The 18843-nt window shown below is 41.4% G+C and overlaps 1 protein-coding gene across 3 annotated transcripts in view; it reads right to left on the bottom strand.

The window, feature by feature from the left end:
- Positions 1–18843, bottom strand: part of galnt14 (UDP-N-acetyl-alpha-D-galactosamine:polypeptide N-acetylgalactosaminyltransferase 14 (GalNAc-T14)) — a 241706-nt gene that overhangs the window by 20264 nt on the left and 202599 nt on the right. For all 3 annotated transcript variants that reach the window (XM_026142693.1, XM_026142694.1, XM_026142695.1), the window contains exons 10-13: positions 10380–10506; positions 4970–5062; positions 3998–4081; positions 1565–1709 (exon numbers count right to left, since the gene is read on the bottom strand). In XM_026142693.1, coding sequence (XP_025998478.1) covers positions 1565–1709; positions 3998–4081; positions 4970–5062; positions 10380–10506 — 449 coding nt within the window. The remainder of the gene's footprint in view (positions 1–1564; positions 1710–3997; positions 4082–4969; positions 5063–10379; positions 10507–18843) is intronic.

The following is an 18843-nucleotide window of genomic DNA, read 5'->3' as shown; positions in this document are numbered from 1 at the left end:
ACATGGAATAATAAGAATCCTACGGGTATTAATTATAGCTCAGAGAAAGGGAAACACACACACACACACACGCTCCTCAGCATGCTGCTGTGCAAAGTAAGTAAAAATGAACATAGTGAGAGCAGGTCAGACATACACACATAAACACAGAGAAGAGTAAAAAATAACTGGCTGAACACAAACAAGACATTTTCACACTCGCACTGACGTCCTGTGAATTTACAGCGAGTGACAGGGCGCCATGTGTCCTGCTCCTGCCTGCTCTATTTCAGCAGCACCTTCACCTAAACCAAACAGTCAAATAGTGAGAAAGTATATGACCAACTATTTTCTGTTGTGTGCTCCAGGTCAGAAAGAGAAGCTTTTTTTCTCTTTAAATCCTGTCTGTACATGCAGATTTTATACACAGCATGCACACATAAAGGTCGCAAACACAAAAAAACACACATTTTAAAACCTTAGTGTGTTTTAGGGGAACAATTTTCTGGAAAATGGCAAGTGAGAGACAATAAAATGAAAGCTGAGGTTGAGCAGTATTTCCTCATCCTTTTTCTTTCTTTCTTTTTTAAATCCGTTCAGCCCACCATTTTGCACTTGCAGCTTTTCCGCACACTCACAATCAGGTGAAAGCCACTATAAGAAGAATTTTCCATGCTATTGCAACAGATTTCAAATTATTCTCCTGCCCTAAAGTTTTGAGTTTGGCAAACAAAATGCTATTGCTGAAGACTGAATTTTTCATGTGTTACATTTTCATTCAGCTGCTTCCTTTAGGGGCTGTGTTGGCAGCAGATCATCTACCTCGCTCTCATCCTCTGTCCCACCAATCCTCTGCATCTCTTCCTTCACCGCATGAAGGTCTCTCTCTTTTCCTCCTGCCTAGAAGCTCCAGCTTCAACATCCTTTGTCCAATATATCCACTATAATAAAAGAAATCTCAACCTGAGCCGTCCCTCTCATGTACTCATTCCTGTCCATTCTGGTCACTCCCAATGAAAATCTCAACATCTTCAGCTCCGCCTCATGTCTTTTTATCAGTGACACCAACTTCAAACTACACCTCACAGCAGGTCTCACTATCATCTTGTAAACTTTCTCTTTCACTCTTGGTTCTATCCTTCTGTCAACCAGACATGCATCTCCACCAACTCCACCCTGCCTGCACTTTCTTCTTTCTTCACCTCTCTTCTGTACTGTCCCCTGCTTTGGATGATTGACCCCTTCACACATCACTTTTTAAAAATACTGTATTATTATGAAGAAAGAGATCTGCATTTCAAACATTTTCTTGCTTTGTTCCTAGATTTCCCTAGATATAGCATCAATGCAACTTTTGTAAAAGTTATTTCACATTTTTAAAATTTGTAACAAAATAAAATTCTCCGTAGAACCAAATGAATGCAAACCAGGAACTAAACTGTTGAAATATAAAACTGCCATCCTGCTTTTAATAAAAGAAACAGCACTCTTTCATTTCTAGTAGTCCCTGCTGATTCACAGTAGGGACAGTTTCAGCATTTCCTCCAAGCTCTGTCTCTTCCTTTCAAACTGCTGACTGACCCACCTGATTGATGGCGGGGACGCCCTCAGTTCCCGTGCAGGGAGCTAATGTGAGGACGGGCATCTCCTGACCCTCCACCTTGCGGGACTCCAGACAGTTCTGCCTCTGTTTGATCACTCCAGACTGTGAGTCGGAGTCGTCTGGGACCCTGATGGAGAAAACGAGACTCCTTTCAGTTAAGGTATTCATTGCATCGTACGGATGTGGAGCAACATGAAACCATAAAAACTCTACCACTAAAATACGTACTTAATCTCCAAGAACACACATATCTGAAAAAGAAGCAATAGCCTTTAGAGGAAGTTTGGCCTAAAGTTAAACTATAATAGGAATGTCATTGTGATGAGACCAGAGACTTTAATCATCTCCTGCATGGTCTCATTAGCCACATCAAGATCACACTCTTAATTTGACAGAAATTTATCAGTGTTTGGGAAAAAAAAAAAGATGCTCTGCACCTTTAAAAAAATCTGCTGAAGGCTACGATTCTCTAAACTCATTACTTCAGAAAGTTTCTTCCTTGTCTTCCTCTGTGATAAACTTTCTCACTCTTTCTTGTTAAAGTCTCCACTGTGCTATAAACTCGGGCTTAAGCCCTGTAGCATTAATTCAATCTGCTATCTCTCTCTGTTTTAATAACCCGTTAAAGGTTATTCTGCGTTTTAAGGGTCAGGTCTGTCTTCCCTTGAGAGCAACCGTGTTAATTCCATTCTGGGGGATTAACACCAGCCTCCAGTGGATAAATGGGTATTTAAGTGGGAGTGTGTGTGTGTGTGCTAAAGTGTGTGAAAGGGAGAGGAAGCATTTAAATGAAAGTGTTTATGTGTCTTAAAGGTATTTTGCATTGCTAGGTTGTGTGCTTGTAAGGAAGAGTCACTGCCAGAGCTTAGGGCACACTTAAGTGTGGCCGTTTACTTATATTTGTGTGTGAGTGTGTGTTGTGTGCAGATAGGGGAGTCAGTCTGAGGAAGCAGATCCCATGGGAACTCAGCCAATCAGGACACGGGGAGACATTTAACCCACAGAGACAGTTAGGCGTTGAAGAGGACATGAAAATGGGCTGTATATGTGAGCAGATGTGGTTGAAAACTGCTTGAGTTGCACATTTATGCAAAGGTAAATGAGAGCGACCAGTTACAACTCATCATTTTTCACTACTGGTGTGAAAGGGCATACTTTAACCTGAACCTCTTTTCATGACCACAACCAAGTAGTTTTTAATGGAAGCGAAAGTAAGAAGTGAGGGGGAAAAAAAGAAGCAAAGGTCCCACATTGACGCAAACCCAGTGGGACCTTTGCTTCTTCACACCCTCAAATCAGGGTGTCATAGCTGTTAACATTGGAAATGATGCAAACTGCTTACACGTCTCTTAACCATTGCTGCTTTCCAAACATTTCAAGGTGGCGGCAGTGAATGCAAACATTAGTAAAACTTGTGATGCATTTGTGAGTTGCTAAATAAGCCATATACAAAGTGCTGATCAGACTCCATTCATGAGCAGCCATGCTATAGCTGCTGCAGCTGTGTTTTTGAGCGCAAAAAACCAAGCTGAGCGTTATCGCTAGTTATGCACCAGTGGCTCTACACTGCTACTACTACTTGTAGTATTCATATGTATGCATTTATAAACGGTGCTGCCATTGCATTAAAATCAATTAGGTAAAGTGGTTGGGGAGCAATTATTGTATTGATCTGTACAAAAAGTTAAAACATATGTTCCCTCAGATGTCTCGTGACATTGAAGTTGAGACCTGCATTGATGGTTTACTGTAAAAAAAAAAACAAAAACAAAAAACCCACACCTAACCTGATGGTTTAGACACTCTGGGTGTTTTTACTGATTTATCCATGAGATATAATCAACAGCAGTGAACATTGAAATGAAGGCTGCCTGAGTTTGACAAATCACAAATGGTCACAACGGCACTTGTGGTTGAAGCGATTTAAGTGGTTGTCCTCGAAGGGGAGATTGGCCAAGCATAAATCACTTTTTTATGAATAGAATTAGCGTTAAAGAATCCAGGACACAGATTAAAAACAGAGCATTTACAACTCCAGCACCAGAGGCTGGCGTAGACCTGGATAATGGCTAATCTGTAAAACTTGTCTGTGACCCTGTTTTTTAAAAAAAGGAATAACTCACTCAGTTTTACAAAGCTGTTAAAAAGCTTCGCAGAGATAGAGGTATCCCCTATGGGGAGCAAAGTAAACTTTAAGTGTATACAGCAAAATGTTCTTCTTTAGAAGTTGAGGATAAACAAAAAGGTAGAAAAGCACAAAAAGAAATTATCTTATCATAACAATGAGCCAGGCAGTATTTAAGCCACTTTCGGCATTAGCTTTAAAAATTCTCTTCTCACTTTGCATACTCAGCAGGAGCTTTTCCTAGACAGATAAGTCTCCAGACACACACACAGACACACACACATACTTACTTGAGCTCTGGGTAGACATTGTCCAAGTACCACTTGAAGGATTTACAGTTGAGCTTCTTCCGAAGTTCCACTCTGCTTCGGATACTGAACACAGGCAGAAACAGACAATCAGATTGATACAGAAGCTGGCAGATGATCAGCAAACAACTTTCATTAAAATTATTTTTCTCTGCCACTATCATATGGGGAGAAAAAGCAATAAGGCAACTACACAAAATAAAACTGACACAAGTAATGACAAACTAAGAGTTCAACCATTACCAATAACGGAGGTGTGTGATATGAAAACAGGTAAAATCTTAAAGCAGAGCTGCAGCATCATCTACATGTGCAGGACTGATAATCACTGACATGTATTCACCGACAACTGTCGCCAGCGTCTATTACTGGCTGCATTTCTGATACTCATATCTTTTCTGCTATCAAAACAGATAAACCATTTATTTTAGGCTTAACCCTTATTTTTTTAAGAGTAACACACCAGGCTGAAAAGCTGAGCTGCAGTCCTCTCACTGTTTAAATTGCTGAAAGAAAACAAAAGCAACACTTTCAGAGCACATTAAATAACTAAGAGTTAAAGGAAATACCCTTTTAGTTTCTCTGATTGTATTATTCCATTGTGCAAATCAATGAACACACTATTTTATGGCCTTATTCTGTGCCCTAATTCAGTTTGATTGTGGTAGCTGCTAGGGGCAGTTAACTTGATAAAGGAAGGAGTTTATACTTCTGTGAGTTAACTTTGGTAAAATGTAACAATCTGTCCCTTTCTTTTACTTTATGCTTGAATTTTAATGGTGAACAAAGTTAGGGTACATTTCCATTAAATTACTTGTGGTAAGACAATACTACAAGTCCCCGTGCTTTGGTGCAAATAAAGAAACACCAGTCCTGTTTGAATATCTGAGGACTAAGAGGCAACGCAGATGACACACTGACATGTGAGAGTCAGATGTACTTGTGTGTTCTTACTCTCCGTAGGATTTGCCTCGTGCTGCCGGGCGAGCGGAGTAATAAAAGAGCCGGAAGTCATCCATCCACACCTCGGCTGTACGACGTGTGTTCCTGCAAACGCACAACCACACACTTACATCACACTCAGGCTAAAAATCATTAATGGTGACCATGTGCTACTCTGAATATTCCTCTTGTTGATTTATACAAGGTCACTGGACAAATTTAAACCAGACAACGAGTAAGCTAACGTCACGTTCCTGAAATTAATAATGTGCTTTCTGAAAGACATTTTGCAATTTAGTTGGAAAACAGAAATTTTTCATGTTAAAGTTTTCTTGAGCAACAAAGGTTTTTGCTTTAATCACTCAGATAAGAATGTGACCCAAGACTAATTTCAACTTTGTGTTTCCCAGCTCTGTGAAATATATTAATTGTGTATGAGAAAGAGAGCTTTGGGACTTAAAATGATGTTATGTCTCTAATTTGATCCTCAGGCTGCAGATTTTGTTTTCATAAATATAAAAACAGGAGGTGCATAATTGGTCTTTTTATTTAACACTATGTGAGACATCAAAAATCATTTTATGCATGTGTGATTATGACTGACAAAATGCATTGTGAAACCAAGAGGTAATTTATTAATCACATACAAACAGAATGAGAACAAACAGAACAGCTTCATCTCAGATACAGCAACACAACCTCTGTGCTGTAATGTAATGTAGTATTTGCATATATATGTAAGGTCAGGTCTCGCCCTCATTTGCAGTCTGAACTACTTCTGAATATGATCCAGCTGTTATTTTAACCACAGCGAACAGATGAGCGGCTGCAGGAGGAAGGAGAAATGGAAGGAAGTAAAAACAGACATCATTTACCTGCTGCCTTTAAACACACAAAGAAACAACCCACCTCTAGATGTGGTCTGGCTGATTTATTTATTTAAAATGTATTTTTTTTTTGCATTTTTAGCCTCAACAGGACAGCTCAGAGTGGACAAGAAAGCAGGTAGAGAGTAGGGGGACATAAATGCAGAAAAAGGTCTGGAGGAGACCTAAACCCTGGTTCCTGCACCACCGTTGGTATATAGATCACATACTTAACCATGTGAGCCGGATCACCTGCTCAATCAGAACCTTAGCAAGATCAATCAGATCCCATTCTGACCTCACTGGAGTCTCTTTGCATGTTCACCTGCCCTAGCGTGCACATTTACAAACAGATCAGCCATGATATTCAAACAACTGACAGCTGCAGGGAATAATTCATGTAGACGTTATTTGGACCGCACACCTCAACACTGATTCGAGCACACTCCCTCACCACAATGAAAAAATAGGACTCTCTAACGTCACTACCCCTGCTCGTCCCCATAGGACAATTTGATCTGCTGACCTCAAAAACAACTTCCTGAATATCAGATGCTCCAGATCTCAATCCAGCTGGGCACCAGAGAAACCATGGAACCATGGAGTGTGTATAACAGATACAAGCGTACACATAACCTCTGTGAGATCTCTTTAACGCACTTTTTAAAGTCTAATTTGAAAGCCTTGAGCTGAGAATTTTGGCAAACACCATCTTGACCGCATGTTCATACATGTACAGTGGCAACTTGTTCACTGAGAAGATGCTGAACGAGTCAATAATTTACAAAATCACGATCAAAGTGTAATTAATATGACCCGAAACCTGTGACTGCATCAGAAAGAATGCAAGTTTAAGGCACTTAAACATTGGTTGTATCCACCTTTTACTGTACAGTTCAGTGGCATTCAGTGTACATACAATATAAGCTGTAACGCAGTGTGTAGAAGAGATCACAACAAAGGCTGTCATATGGCTGGCTGCGATGTTTTCTGCATTTGCATTCAAGCACATCATGTTTTCTTCTATTCAGGCAGGACTTCCACATATAGAGCCATGTTGATACCAAGTGTAAGTCATAGCTACTGCTGTATCTCATCATTTCGGTTCAACTCACTGCACTTTATTCACCCACACAGCGCTAACAGTAAACCACATTTTCACTATCTCTCATCTCCATTTACTCTATTTTTCCCTCCCTCTGTCTCTCTGTAGTAATTAGCTATTAGCTGAGTTTCTGTGAGCTGTGAACAATCTCACTGAAATGACAGAAACCCTCCATTACAGGCATTACACACACTGGCTGTGGCAGCTTAATGAAAGGGGAAGAGAGAGGGGATATGAGATGCTTGTAGGCGTATAAACATAAATATGTGTCACATGCAGGCTTACAATTAAATCCTCTCACTGTGCACACGCAAGCAGGCAAACACGAGGTCACAGCAGCAGACCTCAGCGAGGGAGGAAACAGCATAAACTTTGTAATCGAATTATTAAGCAGCCCCTTTTTATTTAGCATATTCATAATCCAGACTGCCAGCACTGAAGCCTCGAGCTAATTAACCAGCAGAGCAACACGAGAGCAGACAACAGCAGCTTTGTTTGGGAGGACGGCGTTGATCACAAACATCAGGCCATCGTGATACAAATAAAAGTCATCTTCTTCTGCGCAGAACAGATGTTGCCTCGGTAACGGCCAACAGGGAGCAAAATGAGCAACTAAACAGCCCAACTGAAAAAAAAGTATCAGTGTTGGCATGGATTAGCTGCTTGACACAAAACAATAAATTTATATGAGCCATTTGGCCGAGGCTTCGCTCCAAAGTGCCATTTAGCAGTGGGAGCGCTCATTTTGGGAACAGAACCCTTCATTCTGGCATCTTTAGTGCCTTGCTCTGTCCATTAAGCCACAAAGGGGACCTCAACTCCCAACGCTGGCAGTGCTAGCGCCAGTGCTTGCATGCTGAGGTTTATGAATTAGTGAACTGTTAAAGGGAAAAAAAAATCACCTGACAAATCATCAATATATTCGTGAGTTAATTTGTGAAAAAAAAGCACCGCAGTTTGGGTTTCGATAACCTCTCACTGGTCTTCTACTTTCATTTGTCATTTTAAGCGTTTCCCAGAATGACTTTTAATACATGCTTCAACATAATATTGGATATTCACTAGCAAAGGGCCCAATTAAACTAATGGGTTTTAATATTAAATGAAGAAATTGAGTTTCTCTCTTGTGGCAACTTTTTAATGTAAATTTTTAGCTCATGTTCCCTAATAGGCATTGAAGAGTCTAAAGCATAAGATGAAGAGCAAAATACGGGACACGGGAGGCAAAGTAAAAGTCCAAAAGGGAAGAATTTGAAGGCTCGGGTCATACACAAGGGGTCAATAAACATGGCAAACAATCCAGAAGAGCATAAAAGCATAAAAGTAGCCAGTAGTCATACCCAAGGAAATCCTTTTATAAGCACAAGGAAAATATTCAAATAAATAGAAAAAAAGGAAACTAGCTTGACTACTCTGACTAATGAGAGGAAAACAAGAAACTTCTTATACTGTAAGCGTGTCTGCATGTGTGTGGTAGGAAATTGAAGGGAAGAACAAAGGAAGGAAGTAAAACTAATGGGAGTACAAAATAATTGAGTAAATCACTTGACACAAACATGATCAAAATCCCAAACCGTGCCATTATTAGGAACACACCTTGCAGTCATGTTTACTTTGTTCTTGACCCTGTAATCTAAATGGAGTTGTTATTGTAGCCATGATTGATCTATTTATACAAGACCAATTCGGAAGCATTCTGAGCACATTAGTCCTGTTAATGGATTATTGGGCTGCCTGAAAGCATCTTTCTGTTCAAACTCTTTGACAGGGGCAGAATAAGAATACAGCTTATGCTAATAGGATAATATTGTGCTCGCAGCTCAAAGGCTCCCAGGCAGCTGTAAATCCACTTTAACAATGATGGGAGCATCATTTGGAGGCTGCAACACACACACAGCTCCGAATGGCAATGCTGCATGTCTGTTTCCTCTGCATGCCACAGCAATTCAGTCACACAAAAGTGATCTCGTATTATTAGTTAGGCAGGAAGGTTAGCGCATGCTCGAGGATTATATAAATTTACAAAAAAGTCAGATATGTTATTAATTCAGTACCAAAGTTCGTTAACAAACAGTATTTAGGCTAGAAGGTCAGCACCACGGAGATAGCAGAAACTAGACAGACACGATATTCCTCACATAATTAATTTACCTCCAGCATATTAAATTAAAGATGTTGAGTGACTGAGCAAACACAGAAGGTAGGACATGCATAATGTTAATAACAGCTGCAATGGTATAATATAAATCAAAGATTCTGTGGGAATATGAGTTTGCACATATCCTCAAAGGGGATCCGTTATTCTTGATATTTATGCAGCTGCATTTTAGAAAGTGAAGACAAAAAAAGTGAAGAAAAGAGCCAAATATGAGCCAAGTATGAATGAGACCACTGATGGAAGAAAGTAAACTTCTTAGCTGTGAGATTTAATAGCAAAGCTGAGGCTGAATTCTTGTCATTCCTATGACCAGCTAGTCTTTAGACCCAGTATATGCAGGTCTGAAGACCACTTTTTCTGGACTTTGGGTTAGAGCTGATTCTATTTTGGTAAACGTTTTATTTTTGCGTTTGATGTTTTCCTTGGATGCAATCAAAGCCTGCTCAAATGTGATTGGTCCAGTTGAGTACAAGCAGAAACCCTCTGCTTCTTCTTGTCCCGAGCCTACAGATACACTTGGAAGGGTTTATTTATTGAAAATATATTTTCACTGAATTTTTCCAGGAGAGAGTTCAAAAGCATTGGAGTGTGGACACAGACGGCTGCGTGTTAACACTGTGATCTTCTAAATGTCAGGAACAGAGCAGATTCCTTCGGTCCAAATGGTCATTATAGTGATTCACTGTCGACTCATGACACTGAGTCAATAATGAGTGAGCAGACGGGAAAAAAAATACATTTGTTTGCTGCAAGAAGTGTAGCACTTTAAAAAATTGTGATACTTATAACTTTGTTCAATCTAACATTGAATTTCTCAAATATTTCTTATACATGGCAAAAAAAAAAAAAGAAAAAAAAAAGAAACATAAGCCATTATAGATCAGTTTCATCTGCTTTAGTACAAATGAAAGTGACAAAGAAAGGCATCAACACAGCAGCAACAGGAGCCACCTCTTGGTATCTCCTCCATGCTCTTGAGTCTGTTCCCAGAGATTAAACAAACCTTACAATATTGTGGAGGAGCTGGGCTACATGTGCAGCCTAAATTTGCTGCAGGTATCGTCTCATACTATCAGCAGTGACAAGGAAACGAGCAAAAAGAAAAAGTAGAAAAAACTCAGTCAGGAGGAATAAGAAGAGGGTCTGTTGCCACCTCTCCAACACCTCTGTTGTCCCTCTGAATTGCACCGAAACAGGTGAAGTGAATTCACAAAGGTTCATGCTCAAGTATTACTGATTTTTTTGTTAAACCGTGATAAAAATAGTTCTATAAATTATCCTTCAGACACTTACTTGATGTATGTGTTGGCGTTGCCTTCAGGAAACACATATGGGTGTTTCTTCCTGAAGACGTGACCCACTCTGCTGCAGGGCAGGATCTCCAGACTGCCGCCACACTGCCAAACCCGGAATGAGATCTCTGCACACAACACAAACAGACATAAGAAAGACTTTTAAATTCCCTGATATTGATATATGAAGCGATTATTAAAGTTTCACTAAAGCTGTATAAAATGTCAATCATATATATTTAATCTCTGTAATATTCTGGATATTTATAATTGAGTTATTTGTTATATTTTGTAACTCTGTAATATATTGTATTATTTACTTTAGTTCAGTCTGTTACTGTTCCTGTTGTACTGAAAAATGTAAATAAAATCACTGATAATTTTGGTTTGGTTTTCATGCAGCTGTGACAAACTGTAAACTTAAACAATCTGAGCTGATCACTGGGAGCAGCTTTGATTATTTTGTATTAATGGCATAAAGTTGATGATGAGAGTTCTTATAGTCAAATACAGAAACGTCTCAAAATAAAATAATGACGAAGAGTAAATCTGTCTGTAAGACTTTAATGAAACTGAAGGCTTAATATCTAATAAAAAGCCTTACAGCAAAATTTGATTGCAAAGTCAAAAATAATTAAATTCAGGTAGAGACATTTCGTATATGAAGACGCGGGATGTTTTTGTTTAAAGATATTCAGGCATCCAGCTCAATTAACTGCCATGAATGGTAAAATTATACTTATTCAAATATTTCTCTGTATTTTCACTAATGCTCAACTGTAATAAGAGGGATCAGAAAAAAAGTATTTATGACTTGGCTGAAGTAGCTTTATTCAGTGATGTAAGTTTTATTTTTCTTGTTTTTTTAAAGCTAAAGTTGTGGGGGGGGGGGGGGGGGGTTCTCTTTTAACCTAAACAAAATGACAATTGACCCAAGAATGCTCATCCCTTACACAAAGCCAAGAATAGAGTTATCTGTTCTGTGTATCTTTATCAGTGTCACTATGTAATTTTTCAAAAATGTTTTATTTCTTCTGCGAAGCACTTTGTGATGTTCTGCTCTTGAAAGGCACCCTAAATAAATGTCGCCTTTCATCCTAAGCTTTGTTTTTTACAAAGCACCTGTCACACAGCCCAAAGTGCTTCAAATGGCATGGCTGAAGCAGTAAATAATAAATGTTGCACTTCAAAATCCCCTTTTCAGTCTATCCTTCACGTCCTCTATCAGAGGCCTGGGAGCTTGAGGGTCCAACACAGTATCGTTGCTGTTCCTAGGACTGCGCTCTTCTGGACAGAGATCTCAAATGTTGTTCCTGGAATCTGCTGGAGCCACTCGCCTAGCTTGGGGGTCACTGTACTGAGCGCCCTGATTACCACTAGAACCACTGTTACCTTCACCCTCCACATCTTGTCAAATTCTTCTCTCAACTCTTGGTACTTCTCCAGCTTCTCATGTTCCTTCTTCCTGATCTTGCTGTCATTCAGTATAGCTACATCTATCACTACGGCCATCTCCCTCTGTTTATCCACCTCTAATATGTCTGGTTGGTTAGCCATCACCAGTTTGTCTGTATGTATCTGGAAGTCCCACAGGAACTTAGATCCGTCATTCTCAACTACCCTAGGTGTCCCATTTTGACCTCAGGACTTGTTCCTGTTGGTCACTTGGTTATGGTGTTCGATGTATGCCCTGCTAGCATCTTGCACCCTACTGTTATGTGCTGGATTTTCTCAAGGGCAACTGTACACAGCCTGCACCTGGGATCTTGCCTGGTGTGATAGACCCCTGCCTCTATGGATCTTGTACTTGGAGCTTGCTTCTGTGCTGCCATGATTAGTGCCGCTTTCCTGCCTTTCAGTCCAGCTTTGTCCAGCCACTGGTAGGATTTCTGATTGTCAGACAGTTCTTCTATCTGCTGGTGGTATCTGCAAGGACCTGTCCTTACATGTCCTTATTGCACCTCTTTTTTCTTGGATTTTTGCTGCCTGAAGTATTAACTAAGCATGCTGTCAGTGAAGGCCATCTTCCTGATGTGCTCATGGGTGTGGATGTTCAAGCTAGTCCTCAGCCTCTTTCATTGCACTTAGTGTACAGTCTCAGGGTGCTAGGCTTGGGGTGAAACCCTCCATTCATGGTCAGGAGCTTCCTTGTCTTGATGTCTGTGGCTTCTATCTCCTCCTTTGGGCACCTTATTATCCCAGCAGGGTACCTGATCACTGGCAGGGAGTAGGTTTTGATAACCCGGATATTGTTCTTAACATTTAGCTGACTCTTCAGGACTTGCCTCACTCTCTGCAAGTACTTGGTGGTTCTAGCTTTCCTAGCAGCCTGTTAGTGGTTCCCATTTCCCTGTGGGATTCCAAGATACTTGTAGCATGATCCCATAAGTTCTTTCTTCCTTCCCCCTGGTTAACGAGGAGGTGGCTAACGATTGCTCCATTCTGTAGTCGGTATCCATAGCCAGTCTTGTCAGTGATCTCACTGAGGGGGTTCAGGCCTATACAGAACAGCAGTGGGGACAGACTACCTCCTTGGTAGATCGTGCACTTGATGGTGACTTGTGCTATGGGCTTGAAGTTGGCCTCTAGTGTTGTACGTCACATCCCAATGGAGTTCCTGATAAAGGTTCTTAGGGTCCTGTTGATCTTGTTTATTTCTAGGCATTCCAGGATCCAGGTGCAGGGCACTGGAGTCATAGACCTTCTTGTAGTCAATCCAGGTAGGGCACAGGTTGGTCAGTCTGGACTTGCAATCTCAGAGGTACTGTCCATAGTACTCCGTTCACATTATCTAGCAGATCCTCAGATGGTACTTCACTTAGTCTTAGTAACCAGCTACGGAGGATCCAGGTTTCAAGCTTTGCCATGATACCCTCTCTCAGGACAGTTCCTCAAGCACTCAACAATCCTCCTTCCATTGCACTTGGGGCTTGGTACCCAATCTCGGGTGGAGGTGATGATATCGCCCCCATGAGCCGTCATCCTGGCTCCCCCTTGCCGTAGCATTAGTGTTGTACCTTGTCAAACTCTAGACATGAGAATATTTCCTTCTACTGAATGTTGGAACACTGAGCTACTAGTGGTTTGACTGTCAATCTGGATGCTGGGTATCGAAGATTCCATAGATCCCTCATCCTATTCATCCTATTCATGTAACCCCTTCCACTTCCACTTTTCAAGCAACTTAAAGAAGTCCAGACGCTTTTCTTTGTAAGCTCATTTGACTACAATGACCTGGATGACTGAGAACCTTCACAGACATGGGGTTCATTTTAAATGTCTAGAACAAGCTTCACTAAAGTAAGAGGTGGTGTTAGGGATGAAACCAGTTTTAACATACTTTTGGGAGGCAAACATCAAGTGTGTCAGGTTAACTGGTTAAATTTACCTTCATTCTGTCTCTCACGCTTATTTATTTGAAGTGTTGTCCTTTTTTTCTATTTTGTATCTTTTCTATTCGGCACATCACAGCTAAGTGGGACAACCCTCCCTAAATATTTGATGACACACTGATGGACTCTGATTTGTTTGTTTGAGTTATGTGTGTTAGAATGTGTGTACGGATGCATTCATATGACCTGCTTACACTGTGCTCATTCTCTGATGTGAGCACTGCAACACAGATGAAAGACAAAACTAACTTCACTTCATTTCACATCATTCCTCGTGTGTGTGTTAATTCTCAGAGTTTCTATCTGTCCACAGAGAAAAAAAGAAACAAGCGTTCCCCCAAAGAAAGAGAAGCTGAAAATTTCACAAAGTTTTTGCAGTAACAGGGGGGGAGAGAGGGAGAGTGAGAGCATGGAAGAGAGAGGAAGTGAAAATTAGAGCATGGACTGGTTTGATGAGGGAGAGGAGGGATGGAGGCAAAGATGAAACACGAGAGAGTACAAAGGAGAACAAGAGAAGTCAGCAAGATGCTGAGATACTGACACAGAGCCTGTGAGACTGACAGAAACATGACAGAGAGCAAATGAGTGTGTGTGTGTGTGTGTGTGTGTGTGTGTGTGTGTGTGTGTGTGTGTGTGTGTGTGTGTTTGTGTGTGCGTGTTTGTGTGCGCACGTTTCTCAAAGGGAGATGAAAAACAGGCTAACCATCTTTCAGTGATCAGAGAAAAGGCAGCAGTATAACAATCACCAAACTGAATTCAACACCATAGACACCCACAGACACAGACACACACACACACACACACACACACACACACACACACACACACACACACACACACACACGCACAGTTCAGATGACTGGAGGCAGGTAGCAGCAGGAGCGCCAGATGCTGCTGCTGGATGGATGTCAGAAGGTAAAGACTTTTTTTTTGTTGAATGAAAACTTCACCTTTGTTTCTGGCAGTTATCTCACTAATTTAATCATCCCTCTGTCTTTGCAATCGGCTCAGCTGTCTGTGATCACACAGTCAACACCAGGGAAACTGTTCAAGTCATGCATCTGATGCAGTGCTAGGTGTATGCTAAAACTACAAGCTGTTATCTCCTCACTTTCCCCCCTCTGTCACTCCACTATTACAAATCTGAATTCAAATCTGATTTAAATTACTGAGCAGTCGCCTTTAAAGTTGTCTCCTTCGGGCACAGCTGTCCTACTTTTAGATCACTATCTCAAATTCTGTATGCGTCAATGATGCTCACTGGATACCCACTATTGTGTCGAAAGGCCAAACCTTCAACTTGAATTTAATTCTGTGGAAAAGGACAAGGTTACAGAGAGCATCTGGTCGAGCTCGTGGTAAGTGAAGGTTGTGCTGTGTGCTAGGGTACAGTGGCACATGCACAGTTCAGCTGGTTTGCAATAGATGTTATCTTTCAGACACCACTGGACATGATGGTATAATTCTGCCATGACAGTGTGACTCTGGGCAACAATGTCTTTGTGTGTTGTGAAAGTCAAAACAAAATGGCAAGTATGCTCGTGTTACAGTTTTTTACAGCCGCTAGGACACATTTCTCAATACTTAGGTCACGTTTGCAAAACTCCTCACACAGTGAGCACAACAGAAGTCTATGTGGGCTAAACTGAGGACCAGTTATCATTGTTTTGGCACAAAATGCATTCAATGACTACATCTCTCAAATTTCATGAATTATCTTCTCACTCAGACACAACAACTGCCAAAAATCTTTGTACGTACAGGACATTTTGCATGTGCTTACATACTGTTGTCAAAACTGTTAAACTTATGGCCAAAACAATAACACAATGCAAAACTTGAAAAGACAGCAAAATTCAACAGCAATATTTTATTGAAACATATTTTAAATCTAAAAATGCAGTTTAACCAGCCACAGCTGATTCTCATTGTAGATGAACATCTGCGCAGGTGTTACTCCTTCAATTGTTCAACTCCTTCAATTCTGGCATGCCAGAAGATTCTTTCCTAGCCCTAGATGACATAAGATGTGATGTGGATGAGAACCTGTGGCCAAATGGAGAAGACCGAGTAGATTAGCATTACTATTGTATGTGTATCAGTGGATGGTGTGTATACAAATTCTTGTATTTTGGGATTACTTAGTGCAAAAAAATAGAAATACATAAACAAATATTAACGAATTCTGCATGATGTCTGATTCATTCCAGTAACATATATTGAAATTATAAACAGAGATGTGTCCTTGTTTTACACAAGAAAACACTGTAATGCTACATGTTGTTAGTGTTTTTCAGGTCATTGTTTTGTGGGTGACAAAGTGTGTTTGTCGGCTGTCAACCTTTGCTAGTGTTCTGGAAGAATGAGTTTATTTGAGACCTGAATGAAGTGTTTTGGTAGTTGTAGTGCATTTTGAATGTGAAATGAACTGCTTTGCCAAGCTGACGGTCAGTTAGGAGGATTGTGTGAAGAGTTTTGCAAAAGTGACCTAAGTATTGGGAAATGTGTCCTAGCGGCTGTAAAAAACTGTAATACCCCTGACCTGATGCTTAACCTTCAAACTTGCACACTGAGTCTCTGTTTTTCCTGAAAACTGCTGTTTTGTCTCAGAGCTGCAGACAGACACAGTTCTCATCACAAGTGATGATACCTGACATGAAACTCGAGTCTTCTTGACACTGAAGTTGGTGCAATTTCGATTCATGTGGTGAAATCACAGACTGTAGGTGTAAGCCATCAAAATGGGACATCCATCATATAATAGCCATCTAAAAATTTCAGCAGCACTGGAAGCACAATGAGGAATTAAATTTAGGCATGCTTATTAACTATGGCTGCACCTCGCACTGTTATTTAAGATTGATTATGATTAGGAAATAATAGCAGCGTTTGGTATAAAATGAAAAAAGCAAACTAGCCCATTTCCTCCTTCAAGTGAAAGCTAACGTTTTAAATATTTAACTAAAACCATAAAAAACATGAATCTTGCATTAAAGCATCATCCTGCCAGTGAACATGACAACCACACAGATTTGCTCTGGGTAAATTAATCATTTCTGAATGTTGGTGGTGAGAAGACAGGGTTGCTAAAACTATAGTGAAGAAAATACAGTTTAGATGTGAAACAGTAGAACTGCAGGTGAAGAGGAGGTTTGGCTTTCTTGTAACCGAAGCACTGAGCTCATTAAAGCTGATCATGATATAGTGCCTTATCTCTGGGCAAATTAGACCTTTGTGTGCAATGGTACAAAGTGATACGGTAACTGCTTTATGGCAATTCTGGGTTTTTATAGGAATTGGCATTAATGTGATGAATACCTTTAATTTGTTAGGTACCAAATTTATTGAACATGAGAGAAACTCATACCCGCTAATAATTCATCCACTCACTGATTCTGACCTGATTTTTTCCCTTAAGGTAATAATCCTACAAATTTTGTGACGATGTTCAAGTTTGCAGACATCCAGCAGGTTTCTCTGTGATGTTATGATGTTTTAAGATGGTCAGTTTGGCGACTTATTTTGTAGTTACACAGGAGAAGTCAGTTCATTTCTTTTTTTTTTTTTTTTTTTTTTTCCGCCTGTCCCATTTGGTTCTTTAGCCATCAGAATTGTTGTCTGAAGACCAACAAGGATACCCAATGGATTTACTTTGCCAAATGGATCATCGTGGCATTGCCGTATTGGTCCATTTGGTCGATCTTTGTTTTTATTATTTATTATATTTTATTTTCAGATGTTACAGACGGAACAGACATGAGTGAGAGATAGGAAAGGGAGAAAGAAAGAGGAAGGAAAGGAAAAACAGAAGGGGAGAGGGACAGTGAGAAAGGGGGGGAGAAAAAAAATAAAAATCTCCTGGATCACCTGTTGAGAGAAGAATAGAAAACAAGCAAAAAAAGACAAAAAAAAACAAAAAACAAAGCAACATACTAAACACAACACCATCGCATTAATCTAGCTAAGTGTAAACAGCAGTAAATACTAAATATTCAATGTTGTTGTGCAGCACGCAGGACAGATGTGCTTCGAAGTAGCAGCCAAGAAAGGTGTAATTTGGGTCTACGAGCAGTGAACACCCGTGTGCATACCTGTGTGGATCAGCGCGCTTGTATTCCAAAGGTTTCTCCATGTAACGATCTGCTAGGGAGTGTGGGGGGGCCACAGCCCCGTCCTCCAGGGTGTGAAGCAGGTATGGAGGAGATCAAAACTCCAGACATCCAGAGGCCCCCAGAACACAAGAAACCATGGAAGACCAACAGAGGGGCAGCCGCGCCACTGTTCCAGTAAGAGCTGAGGAGAGTCCCAGATGAGGGTTCACTCAGCAGCCGCGGAGCAGAAGCCAGGGGGAGTTGCAGTGACGCGCCCGTGAGCTCCGCCGGCCGCCAGCTGTGCCTGAGTGACCGAGCCCCAGGCCGAGAGGCCGGGGGCACCCCACCCCCGAAGGGGCCCGAGCGAGCCCCAGGCTCCAGGCCCCGATAAGCGGCCGCCAAGGAGTGAGCCGGTGTGTACCTGGACGCCCATCCCCAGACACAAAGAACCACCAATGCACCGACACCTGAGGGAGTCCGCCACCGGCAGGGGAAGTGGTGGTAGGTGGAGATAGGCCTCCAAACCTTGGAGGGCTTGAGATGTCCCCAGAGAGGTGGCGTCTGATACCCAACCTGACATATAGACACAGACATACGGGCACACACAGACACAAACATCCATTCCCCCCCTCATGCTCTCATATGCACTCACTCCACACTCAACGAACGTGGAGACAGACATAAAGAGACGCTGTACACACGATCACACTCCCCAAGCGTACTCTACAAACCGGGTCTAGGTGCCCTTGCTCCTGGAGGGGGGAACTGCACCTAGACCCAGGTGGTGTTACCCTTTTCCCTGCGGTGGGGAGAGGCAGACCACCCCGACTCCGTAGCAGCAGGGAGGCCCCACACTCCAGACCGCAGTCGGACGGCCAACTCCTCCTACTAGCCCTCCTGCTCCAGCAGGCCGCAGAGAATGGGGGTGGGAGAAGACTCCAAACCTCCCTCCACCCGCTCATTGTAGTGTTGATGCATGTGT

The sequence above is a fragment of the Astatotilapia calliptera genome, chromosome 15 (genome assembly GCF_900246225.1).
Source record: "Astatotilapia calliptera chromosome 15, fAstCal1.2, whole genome shotgun sequence".
In the NCBI taxonomy this organism is placed as follows: Eukaryota; Metazoa; Chordata; class Actinopteri; order Cichliformes; family Cichlidae; genus Astatotilapia; species Astatotilapia calliptera.
Note: the sequence above shows the minus strand (reverse complement) of the source record. Positions and strands in the feature narration are given on the sequence as shown.